Source organism: Centroberyx affinis, unplaced genomic scaffold (genome assembly GCF_046629955.1).
Source record: "Centroberyx affinis isolate AG114_WGS23_722 - 3 ecotype Tasmania unplaced genomic scaffold, CSIRO-AGI_Caff_v1 ptg002593l_1, whole genome shotgun sequence".
Classification (NCBI taxonomy): Eukaryota; Metazoa; Chordata; class Actinopteri; order Beryciformes; family Berycidae; genus Centroberyx; species Centroberyx affinis.
Window position 1 is genome coordinate 102,623 of NW_027280796.1, and position 12,633 is coordinate 115,255.

At 40.0% G+C, this 12,633-nt stretch overlaps 1 protein-coding gene across 2 annotated transcripts in view; it reads left to right on the forward strand.

The window, feature by feature from the left end:
- The first annotated feature begins 2,798 nt into the window (after positions 1 to 2,798).
- Positions 2,799 to 12,633, forward strand: part of usp25 (ubiquitin specific peptidase 25) — a 29,090-nt gene continuing 19,255 nt past the window's right edge. For both annotated transcript variants that reach the window (XM_071534658.1, XM_071534657.1), the window contains exons 1-5: positions 2,799 to 2,983; positions 9,612 to 9,689; positions 10,513 to 10,657; positions 11,467 to 11,590; positions 11,791 to 11,953. In XM_071534658.1, coding sequence (XP_071390759.1) covers positions 2,942 to 2,983; positions 9,612 to 9,689; positions 10,513 to 10,657; positions 11,467 to 11,590; positions 11,791 to 11,953 — 552 coding nt within the window. In that variant the 5' untranslated portion in view covers positions 2,799 to 2,941. The remainder of the gene's footprint in view (positions 2,984 to 9,611; positions 9,690 to 10,512; positions 10,658 to 11,466; positions 11,591 to 11,790; positions 11,954 to 12,633) is intronic.

Below are 12,633 nucleotides of genomic sequence, written 5' to 3' on the forward strand. Positions count from 1 at the left end.
AAAATCCCTTCTCTTTCCTTAGCTATTATTCTATTTCTTCTCCAAGCACTTTACTTTTACATGATCTTTCTATGGTCACAGGAATATTGCACTGAGGCCATGATGATTGCACTCATTATTGGTTGCTTGTAATGTTAGTGATCGAGAAATTTCAACTTATTCTACTGTTGCACTCACTGTAAGTCGCTCTGGATACGAGCGTCAGATAAATGCTTAAAATGTAAAATGTAGTTCCACAGTTTAAACTCCAACAAGTTTCTAGCAGATTTGAAGTTGTCAGGAAACAAGAGCTGTAAACCGTCATCTATTGTCTCCCCAGGCCACTTTTGAATCTTTTCCATCTGAATCTGTTTTACTTGTAATTGGAGGTATTAATTAACCCCAACTGGTTTATCCAATCTCTAATCAAATGAATCCAATCCCTGTTAATGCAAATTCCTTCCTTCTCAGTGTTCAAGTGACAAATAGACCTCAGAACAAAACCTATTAAGTCTTAGTAAAGTGTAAATAAGGAGTATTTTAACATTACTAATGTGCAAGATGTATGCACAGAAAATGCAGGTATCATAGTTATTCCAACTTTCCCACAATAAATATCACTTTGTTGAGTAGTTCATGTGTGCTAAACTCCTAATTAGAATAAATCCAACATGGCTTGAAGGCACCATTAGCACAGTTATTCTGTACTGTCCAATACATTTTCATATTGTCTAAAGTGGGTGCCAAAAACATTTATGAATCTGGTTCACAATGTTATTAAAATTAGTGCAGATGCTCACAGCCACAATATTTATAAGGTTTTACAGTTGTTTGTGCATGATATTATGGCCGGTGCTGAGGAAAGTCCTCTTAAACTGTAATACAACAAACTGCTAATTACTTCACACTGAAAGATGTTTAATAACATTTAAATAAAATGAATGCATAACTAAAGCCAAATTGCATTGCTGACAAGCAATGAATAAAGATGATTTAAAGGTGCTATGTGAAGCATTGTAACATTGATAAATCATTATCACTTTAGTTTTGAGCCATTAGTATAATTACTGTAAACAAACAAGACCCTCGCCAGGAAGACTGGCAGCCTCTTCTGGCCTCTACTCTACATTTTACATTGTGTGACACCAGGTCGGGCTTTATAATTAAACCAAGATATCACAGTTAACTTGACAATAATATATTAAAGTTTAACAATAATACACGTTGCAACTTCAAATCTTCAGCAATCTGGATTGTTTCCACATAAAATACAATTCTTCCTGTTTTTAACCTCATTGTGTGTCTCTTTTTTTTTATCATAGATCTCCTGTGAGACTGTGAAGCAAACCTGTAGACTTATTCCCACTGAACACTTCATATCCTAGGCTATTTGGATTTGGATAATGAGGAGAAACCCATCCAAGTTATCGCTGTCATTTTGGAGTCTGTACACTTTCCTTCTTCATCGTCACTGTTGAGGCTCGTTCACTGGCACTGAAATTGCCTCAGTATCAATTGACAGTGATTGACACGGAAGGAAACAAATTAGCACATAAGAAATGTCCTTTATATTAAAAAAAGGCTTGTATGAGAGCAATGAATTACCCAAACTAACCCGAATATAAAATGAGGCAGGAGGCAGGAAACTGGATGGAGACATGTGAGGACTAGTACTTAGTTTTTGTTTTTTCAAAGGAGAAAATGTGTGCAGTTAACTCCCAATCACTGGGTGTGGCCTATCTCATAATAACTGAGTGGTTGAAATCACTATGGATTTGGTATATACAGTATATCCAATATTTATAATGTAACATATTAAAGTTAATCTAACAGTCTAACACATATACAGTCTCATATGTGCTTAATGAATCTCTGTCTATGGCTTTATTTATCAGTCACTCTGAAGGAATACCGTGGCATTTTTATTTTTACTTTTTTCATATTGTGTGGGCCATGTTTCTCTTGCAGATACTCTAAAGGAGCTTATTGTCATTCTGCAATGAAATCATTGAGTGAGCAGCCACAAGCGACCTCCTTCATTTGGAGACAGAAGTACCCTTTGCTTTCAATGCAGAATGCTACATTTTTAAGGAGCCGCTGCAGAAATCCTTTGCCTCGACTGTGTCAAGTTCCCTGGAAGGTAAAATAACAATACCGTACAAAATATCAAGGTTTCCTTTTAAGATTTGTTGCATAAAAAATAAACAATACACACAAAATGTATACCAAGTAGCTATATAGCCCTAACCCTATATATATAGTGTTATGAAACATAATTACTTGAAGACCTTAAGGAAAGACAAATATTGATCAATTTCAAATCTTTCTTATTGGAAGAATGTAAGATAGCGTTCATATATTGTTCAATATCCATGTTGTGAATAGGTTTTTTTTAACCTGTAAACTTACATTTATGAAGATGGAATTTAGCAAAAAAGATAAAATGAATTGAATATATTTTATTCTTCTTGCTTCTATTACACTCAAAGAAAACAAAAACAACATTTATCTGTGAGAGGACAAAATAATTGCAGATATGGTGAATTATTAGTCTACAAACAAATGAGCTATTCCAAAATAATTGGACAGTACAGTTTACGTTATATGTCTTTCTTTAGCTTTTAGTAGTAGTCGACAGTATAATATTTATGAATGATTTGAAAGTATTAAGATCTCATTATCTCCGTGGGTAATTTGAAAATGACGTCATTCTCACGACTTTGATTCGTGACGTAAATGCAGTTCAGACAGACTTGAGTAATCGATCCCAGATCCCAGGCAGGGAGCAGCAATGTTTTCATGCCTGACGACCTGCGCTAGTTACTCTGCTATGGCGCCCGTTATGTCGCTGGTTAAGGAGGGGACATCTTAGCATCGTGTTTTAATTCGCTTTGGTGACAATTAAACTGCGCGTTTTGCTTCTCCTGGTTTCAATTTAACTTCATTTCACTCTGAACCGGCCATGACCGTGGAGCAGAATGTCCTCCAGCAGCATTCTCAGAAGGTAAGCTTAGAGAAGCTAACTTGGAGGCTTGCTAACTTTAGCCTAATTGGCTAGCTAAATAGTTTTCGGACTCAAACTACTTGCAGTCAAAGTCGGCTAGCCAGCTACCTAGCTAGTTAGGTTTACATTGCAGAGTTGTTTCATAAAAGTAACAGGCTAGCTGAAGGCACTATTTGCAAATCACAACTAAGTTAATTCAGGCCTAACTTAACGTGAAGCGTTATCTAATGTTTTGCTAGCTGCTAGCTAGCGTTTGCTAACTTGAGTACGTAAGTTAAACCTTGGCGTTAGTTTTGGCAGTTTTGTAACGTTAGCAAGTTATGATGCGCATGTTAAAGACGAGCTGAGGCTTTGCTTGCTAACGTTAGCTACCTTAGCTAACTGTGTCGTCAATTGAAATAAACAAGGCCGAGTGACAGTGACAGATTCGTATTTGTTATCATCAACCACATAATATTGAGTTAGTCAATCTGGTTACTTTCACAGGACGCTATGTTAAAGACGTTGCATGATCTATGTTCCCATTTACGTTAAGGAAGTTAATGTTTCGTTTAAAGGCGTAGCACTTGGTGGTTTCTGTTCGCAAATGTTTCTTAGGTTACTCATAACATATCTGATATCTTTGTTTACAAGTCATGGCCAGCGGTGACGTTGGAGAGACACATAGTCGAGCTCTTAGCTGTTGCCTGGTGGGACTGAGCTGCTAGCTAGCACGCCAAGTGTGTGATAGTTAACATCTGCAAGGCAATGCATGCTATTTTGAAAGATTGCCAATAATTAGAAGAACTTGGACCAAAGGCAGATCACCGGGTACAGTTGACCGTACTGACATTTTAGCAAAGTGATTCCGTTGCTAACTAGTCGTGAAATTTATCCATTGACCATCATGGCCAACAGAGCATAGCCTACCGTGGTTGGTTATGTAACGACTGATGTTGTTAAATCTGGATCCAACCTTAACATTTTCTGCAGAAATTTCTGCAGGTCCCAATGAAAAATATATATTTATGTTCTAATGAATTATATCACTATCATGCTTTTACTGCCCTGCGCAGATTCCAGTACCTCTATTTTGTGGCATAGGCCTACTGTAGAAAGCAAAGTCTGATATACAGGCCTAAAAAACATTGGCCACTACAGTGAATTGATTATTTTCTGGGCTGATGTTCAGAAGGCAGGAATATGGGCCAAAATAACTAATTTGAGTCCAGACTTAAATGATGACCCAAACCAAAAAAGCAGCAGTGTTACACAAACCTGATTATGCAGTATGTCCTGTGATTGGTTTGAATGAACACATGATTGCCACATGAATGTCGAAACAGACTAAAATAGTAGAATACAAATCATACATAATTATAGCCCGCTATTAGTGACCCACTTCAAAGGACTCAAACCGTGTTGTTTGTGGCAGAGCAACTGATGCAACTTCATCAGTGATATTTTAGTGAATTAACAGACACATCTTCAGTGGTCCAGCCATATTGAGCATATTGGAATAACTGCAATGGCACAGTCTCCTTCAACTTCAGATTACTTCATTTTAGGCTGTATCTGGTAGTAAGTGCTGATTTAATCAGGGATGTTTGAGTTCAGGACATTGTTGCTATGGCTCATTTAATATTAACAGGAGTTCTCATTTCTTCAAACTTTTAGTGAAGGAGGAGGAGAGGCATGGAGAGTTGTGACTGTTATGAACAAAATGAGAAGAGTCCAGTGCTTATTTCAGTATTGTACCTTGTTGCCAGAGAACAGTGATTTCTTATTTTGAACACAAAGGAATGGATCTTAAAATGTGCCCTTCAATTTTATTTCTTATTGGCATATAATAATGTTTTAGACAATTGAGAGCAAAAGGATCACATCGTAGAGCCCAGCCAAGGTTTAGTTTTAACTCGGTATGGAGCTGCCTTTATTGTTTAACCTTGTAAGAATCAGAAACTGATTCAAGCTATTTACTAAAATTAGGAGCAAAATAGGGTTGCAGCAAGATCGTCATTATTATTATTATTTTTATTATTATTAATATTGCACCCTTATTATTATTAGTATTATCATCATCATCAGCTGATGTAGTAGTAGTTGTTGTAGTGGTAGTATAGGCTAAATGTAATAATAATTGTAGTGGTAAAAATAATAAACAAATCTCTAAAAATCGGTGGCTTCAACAGATATGGGTTTTTGATGGGACAGTTCTCATTATGTAGGAAGCCATTTGCTCTATCATGATCTATTTAATTTCAAACTCTTCTTCATGTATGTTTACACACATGTTTATGCATGTTATAGCTGTCTCACCTAATTTATGCAATAATAAAAAAAAATCCACATCTTATCTAAGGCAGGCAGTGAATGGGTGATGGGTTAGTCTGATTTATTTGTAAAACTTGGGCTGTAGAATCCATCAATTTCTGTCTGATTCCTACATCACTGCAATGTAAAGTTAGCTGAATTGATTACTCAATTACTCTAAAAATTTGTATTTTTAGAATAGTCGGCACAACAGCCCACAAAAGCAGTTCAAGTCTCAGTGGTTTTGACAGTGTGGCTCACCTGAGGAAGAAGTTTGTAAAACACTGCCTACGTGTCTTGTCGATGTGTTTCAGTAACAAACATTACAAGGCTTGTTACTAAGTTTTGCTCTGTCATTGTAGCGCTCCTTGAGAACTGGGTGTGGTGCAGGTAGGCATGTTGTGACCTGTAGATCATGGTGAGGTCATGTCGAAGATCAACTAAGCCAGCCCCTGTTATTTATTTTGTATGCAACTCCACCATACGCACATAAAACAAGGCTGCGAGAGCCTGATAGTGCTGGAGCAGTGTAGTCCACTGAGAACGCTCATGCCTGTAACCTGCTGTAAAGTCACAAAGTTGGCTCCCGCTGCCAGGCAGAGAATTCTGTTCATTTAAAACCCAGTGGTGTCATTCACAAGCTGCCTCTTAAGGACAGACGACCAGAGTGACAAACAGGCGCGCCAGACATGTCACATGAAGATGAGAAGTGTGTGTGTGTGTGTGTGTGTGTATGACTGTGCTTGTAGATGACTTGGCCCAAATCTGTCACAGGTGTGACTTCCCTCACACTACACTGACCCTTCTGTCTTCCACGCTGACCAACCTGCATCCATTAGTCTCTGACAGTAACCAAAACACATTGGCCATCTTCATGTTTACTTGTCTACCCAGTGGCTGAAACACGGCTGAATGAAAAGCCTGTATAAGCACAAGAACTACACTGAACTTTGAATGGTTTGTTCATGGAGCTCTTAAGGATAGTGAGGAAATGCCATAAAGCATCCCAACTCCAGACTGGAACCACAGGCAGCCGTCTTAACTATACAGTCCTCAACCTGCTATAATTGGAGCCTGTGGGAAAAGTAGCCTGTCTACTGCTTGTAACTCGTTTTCACGTTGTGTGTGTGTGTGTAAACATCTCTGGTGTCTGTAATGCCTGGAAATATATTATTTTAATGTGATGTATTAGATTGGGTTAATGCAACAAATGTTATATTTTCTAGGTGGCCCCTAGTTATGAATATTTGTCGAAGAGGAGTTTTATTAGCTAAAGTTAAATGTTTGCCATTGGGTGTATTATATGTGTAATTTAGGCACTGCATTTAGAGCGTTCAGAAAGTTTCTCTCCTAGTTTTAGTTCAACACTGTATTGCTTGGAAAACATTACTGATTGTCAGAGTCCCACTGCAGCATTTCTCCCTCAATACAGTGACAAGTCAGTTAAATCAGGATAGCTGTCCTCTGTGGGAATCTTCAAGGCTGGGGAGGGAGCAGTGTTGTGTTGACGCTCAGCAGCCTAGTGCTTTGACCTAGCTAGCTGCATGAGCACTGAGCTCATCGTGCTGAGCTGTGTATCCTTGCCTAGTAAACTGTGAGCAGGGCCAGAGACAAGATGGGTTTGGTGCATTATTTATATGCTTTTACTCTAACAGGGGTGTGAACTCTGTTTTCACTCTCTAATGCCTCTGTGAAAAGAGCTGCCCCCTGGGGTGAAAAAGCACGGTTACTTTTTAAGCTTATATAAAATTGTGTAGCTACTAGGCATGTAAGGATGTGGGCAGGATTGAAGAAAATGATCTGTCTCTCTGCTCAGCTGCAGCGCCCCTGGGGCTAGTAGGGGTTCAGTGTCTTGCTCAAGGACACCTCAGCAGGGAGGATGGCTTGAACCCAGGGCCGTCCAGTTCACCGTCCTGCTGCCCTGAAAACCTCCTCTGACCCAAACAGGAGCTTGAACCCTGGACTTTCAGATTAAAAGTCTGATGCTTTAATGACTGAACTATCTGGGCTCAGTTGGAATTACATGTCCTTCCACCACCACCAACTCTTACTTTGTTATAATTATGACGATCACGATGATGATAAATATTATTAATACTTGCTTTTCATGTCTCCGCGCCGGCGACAGCCGTGGCCGGAGGCATTATGTTTTCGGGTTGTCCGTCCGTCCGTCCGTCCGTCCATCCGTCCGTCCGTATGTACGTCCGTCCCATTCTCGTGAACGCGATATCTCAGGAACGCCTTGAGGGAATTTCTTCAAATTTGGCACAAACGTCCACTTGGACTCAAGGATTAACTGATTAGATTTTGGTGGTCAAAGGTCAAGGTCACTGCGACCTCACGTCCGTCCCATTCTCATGAACGCGATATCTCAGGAACGCCTGGAGGGAATTTCATTACATCTGGAGGCGGTTATTTCTAGTTTATTATTAATTGTTGCCCTATAGGCCTAGGTCAATTTAGCAGCGGGTCCCTCCAAGCTAGCATTCTCAAAGAATTATGGGAAAATTATCCAGGTTGGTTGGTTTCCCCAGGGCCTGGCTATTGAATCAATCGTATAGTAATCCATGTATTCCACACTGCAGCGCTATGCAGAATCTTTCGCACTGCCAAAGTCCCATTGAGTGACATTGAGGAGATTCAAGGGACTGCATTTGTATCTCAAAGGAACTAATCAACAATCTGCTAATATTAATGGGCCAACCTAACAACTTTTGGGGTGCAAGACCAAAATGACCATGTTCAACTTAAACTTAACATGTCACCAACAATTCTGCAGATACTTTGGTTCGCGTGTGCACCGCAAGAGACCAACACAAAATCCTTCTGAGGCGATTAACACTAAATTCACTTGTTATTCAGCTTGTTATGCCACTTGTCTAGTGCACTAGCAAACATCAGTGGTTTCTTGTGGGAAGCAGTGCTACATCACTTTCTTCTTGTGGGAAGCAGTCAAATTAGAGCTAGGAAGGTATATGTTTGCCGTTTGTTTGGACCACTGTTTTTTGATAAAAACAGTTTCTACATGTTATTTTGAATGCTTGGCATAGTAACTGATGTGCACCAGCTGCGACATCTCACTTTCCCCCTCTCCCAGCCAGCTGGCATTTCAATGGTTGAATAAAGAGTGTATTTTCCGAATTACCATGCTGTTGTTTTGCAATTTTGACAGCAAATTATATGACGGACGACTACAGATACATGTTGTAGTTGTAGTGCTGAAACAGCTTGAGGTCGGAGGTGATGAAAAGAAATCATTTTTACATCAGTGCATTTTTGCATTTTGCAGATATGATCTTAGTTTTACCTGCTTCTGTTCAGGATGCCTTTGAATAAGCACACTTTCCTAGTCCTATCTGTTGCCCGCTGCACTTGTGAAAGCCTTGGTCTCTTCTCTTGTTACTTTTAAAAGATGCCTGCCTTGGGCGCTGACAGTAAGTGCACTCCCCCATTATTTAGAGTGCATTCATTCAAGGCGGGCATTGCAGGTTAAGTGTGTGGTAAGGCCATGCACCCCAGCTGGGTTTGACATATAACAGTAGGTCAGACACTGGTGCACTCATTAGCTAAAGACGGTGGCCTCCAGGATTGACATCTTTCTTTCTTCTCTCCTGGCTCATTTGTTACAGCAAAGCCTAGCTTTTCCAAATTGGTGAGAATGTTTAAATGCTTTGAAATGTGTGAGGGTTAATTACTTCAAACCAGGAGGCCAAAATCGGTAGCTGGTCATCTCAGAGTTCCTTGACAACATTTACGTTTTTTTGTTTTTTTCCAAATGGAAAAAAAATAAAGGAGAAAATGAAAACACATTACCCTGAACTCATTAACATCTAATGGAATCAGTTTATGACAACACTCCCTGTCCCCATTCAAAATTAATGCAATTATGCTTCTTGTCCTGAAGCGTATTTTGTATTTTGCTAGCTCCTTTTGTAGACTTGCTGTTATGTCTCTACACAATTTATAATTAGATTTTTTGTGTGTTATATAGTGGCAGCACATTAGAACAATTGAGACCCTTTGGCCTAGCAATAAAGTAGTGTCACAATGTTTTGCTGTAAATATCAAATGTAGCTTTTGTTCTTTTACAACCCATTGTATCCCATACATAAGACTTATTTGAATTGTCCCATCACAATATCATACAACCACAAACAGACTTTCTATTTTTATTTTAGATTTGGTTGAAATGTTGGCAGTGTTTTCAGTCTTACAGTTGTCCATGTTTGACTTGTTTATTGACTTTTTTTTTTTGTCTGAGTCTGTTTATTCACCTGTCTTCTCTGCCTCCATGCTCCCCTCTGACCTTTCCTGTGTCCCACCTCTCCTCCAATAGCACCAGCAGACTCTATTAAACCAGTTGAGGGAGGTCACAGGCACCACAGACGTCCAGCTGCTCCAGCAGGCCCTGCAGGTACAGTACTGACATGGCACACATGCATCACAAACACTAATATCAGGGCTGACGCACATGTATACAGCCTTTCCCCTGCTCTGTTTGTCTCTTTGTCCGTCTTAGGCATACATTCAGACACTGTCTTATGCAAACTCAGTTTCTCTCTTTTTAAAATCTGTCTTCACTTATTATCACACACATACAGACACACACACGGGGGGCAGAGAGAGCAGCTCCCTCAGTGTTCGAGGTGCATGTAGCAAATTATCAATTTTTGCTACATTTATCTTGGTCTTTAGAGGATACTAATTATCATATATACACATATTTACACAGTTGTCCTAATTTGAATTTGTGTCACTGACAGTTTGCCGAGTTACTGTGCAGGTCTGGAAAAACTGGAAAATCAATTTGATAATTTCCAGGTCTTTCCAATTCCCAAAAGTATGGCAAAAGTTTTATTTCTGATATGAACATGACCACACATTTTTAACATGCAGCTTGGGACACACTGCCATTACACTCAAGCTGAAGAATAATCTTTAGCTTGAGTAGAGAGATAGCGTAATTTAATTCAGTAGTAGTGTTCCCCAGCCACTATCAGCTTACAAATCTTCAAATCCAGTTAAGAAAAAAAAAAAAAAAAATGCAACAATATGTAGGATCCTTGTTCAAGTTGAGTTTTGATGCAAATTCATTTCATCTGTTCTTATCCAACCAGCACTGAACCACCCATAAGCCGTGTGCAGAAACACTAGCCGAGACTTACATAAATTATGAATCATTGTGACACTTCAGAAGTGCTTCCCCACAGTCTTACCTGTCCCCTCTGCTGCTGCAGGTGAGCAATGGAGACCTGGCGGAGGCTGTGGCGTTCCTGACGGAGAAGAACGCCAAGGTGCCTCAGCAAGATGAGGCCACCTACTACCAGACCTCCCAGGTGGCCAACGACAGATACATCAGCGTGGGCAGCCAGGCAGACACTAGTGAGTAGCATACTTGGACAACGCTGCTGGCTTCGCTCCTAGCTGTCAATCAGCTGTGTGCCGATTGCCACTGGTTTGGTGGGTAGAGGAGAGAAGGGAGCTAAGTGTGTTCGTCTCCCTCCCAGTTTTCCTCTAAATTTTCCGTGGACTTAAGGGAATATGAATTTTACATTAATATTATTATTTAATTTATTTCATATTAATATTATATTTTAATATGAATTAAATTTACTTTTAATTCCGCCTTCTATACATGCCTGCCAGCTTTGTCTGCATCCTCCTCTTTGGTCCAGGCACTTGAATTTTCCTGACTCTAGATGTTTGTTCTTGCTCAGATATGTTGCTGTTTGTTTATGTTGCTTCCCGCTCAAGTCGCAGCATATCAGGTCAAACGTTGCGCAGGGGAAAAAAACACTTGGAATCTGATCACAGCGGTCCAACTGAGTCACATGCCCACAAATGCGATTTGAATTGCATTTGTTGACCACAATCGAAATAAGCCTTAGGGCTTTATTGTGTCATCCTTGACCTTTTCTGTTTGTAATGTATTGGCCTGTCATGATATGCCTGCTTTTATATAGAATTGTTGAATAAACTCAATCAATTCAAACCACACACACATGAAACCTGATTTGAAAAGATCAGATTCCATGTAGTTTTTTTACTGTTCACACATGAGAAAAAAAATATCTGACTTGCCAAAAAATCAGATTTGAGCTGCCTGGCTGAACATAGCCTTAGTCTGCATGTGAACATAGCCAGTGAGTCACACATGAACAGAGTGGACTGTTGTGTGTGTGTTGCTGCAGACGTGATTGACCTGACTGGGGATGACAAGGATGACCTGCAGAGGGCCATCGCCCTCAGCCTGGAGGAGTCCAACCGGGCTTTCAGGGAGACGGGCATCACCGATGAGGAGCAGGCCATCAGCAGGTGGGCTCATCATTATTACTCACCTGTTATACACCAGGAAATTCTGAATGCAACTTGTGTCCAAAAAAGAAAACAACCTGTTGATACCAATCCTTGGTTTAAATGTCAACTTCAGTCTTTCAGTAAAACCCTAAGGGAGGCATTGGAGTATAACTTGCTTTATTTGGATATGTTTGTGATGTGCCTCCCTCCCTATGTAGAGTTCTGGAGGCCAGCATAGCAGAGAACAAGGCAAGTCTGAAGCGCACCCACACAGAAGTATGGAGTGATTCGCCCAACCCCCATGACAGGAAGAGGATGGACAACTGCCCTGTGGGGCTGAAGAATGTCGGCAATACCTGCTGGTTCAGTGCGGTCATTCAGGTGCACAGATCATATGAAATTTAAAATGGAGCCTTTTAAAAACAATCTTTACTTAAATTGAGCCTTTTTTCTGAATGTTAACCTCTCTCTACTCCTCTCTAATTGTGCTCTAAAAATCCCTTCAGTTTGTTTCTGTTTTCTTCTTCTCATAGCACTTTGCACTTACATAATCTTGGTGTGGTCACAGGAATATTGCAAGGGCACTGGCTTTTACATTCCTTATTTCATTTCTTTTTGGTTGCTTGTAATTTTGGTGATCCGGTAATTGAAGCTTATTCTATTGCAGTCATCTTAAGTCGCTATGGATAAGGGCATCATCTAAATGCTTGTATGCAGAAATCTTTTTCCCCCGCCATCACAAACACCATTAGTTTCTTGTATCCTCGCGGAGCCTGTGGTAGAATGTGAACTGAGATGAAATATGCCAGATGAACACTGGATACACCGTCACATGCTGCCTGGCTCCTGTGTGTAATGTAACCCCCACCCTTTAAAAGATGGCACAGTCCGAACTTGACCCCTCTGCTAGGCTTACTGAAAGCAGGTGACAAAAAAGGAGTAAACAACTTTCTCTTTTCGTTACTGGATTTCTAAATCTTAAGAGACTCTCTATTTTTTTCTTCACTTCACATACAACAGGGCAATAACAGCACTATGACCATAAAATTCAACTGACAAGC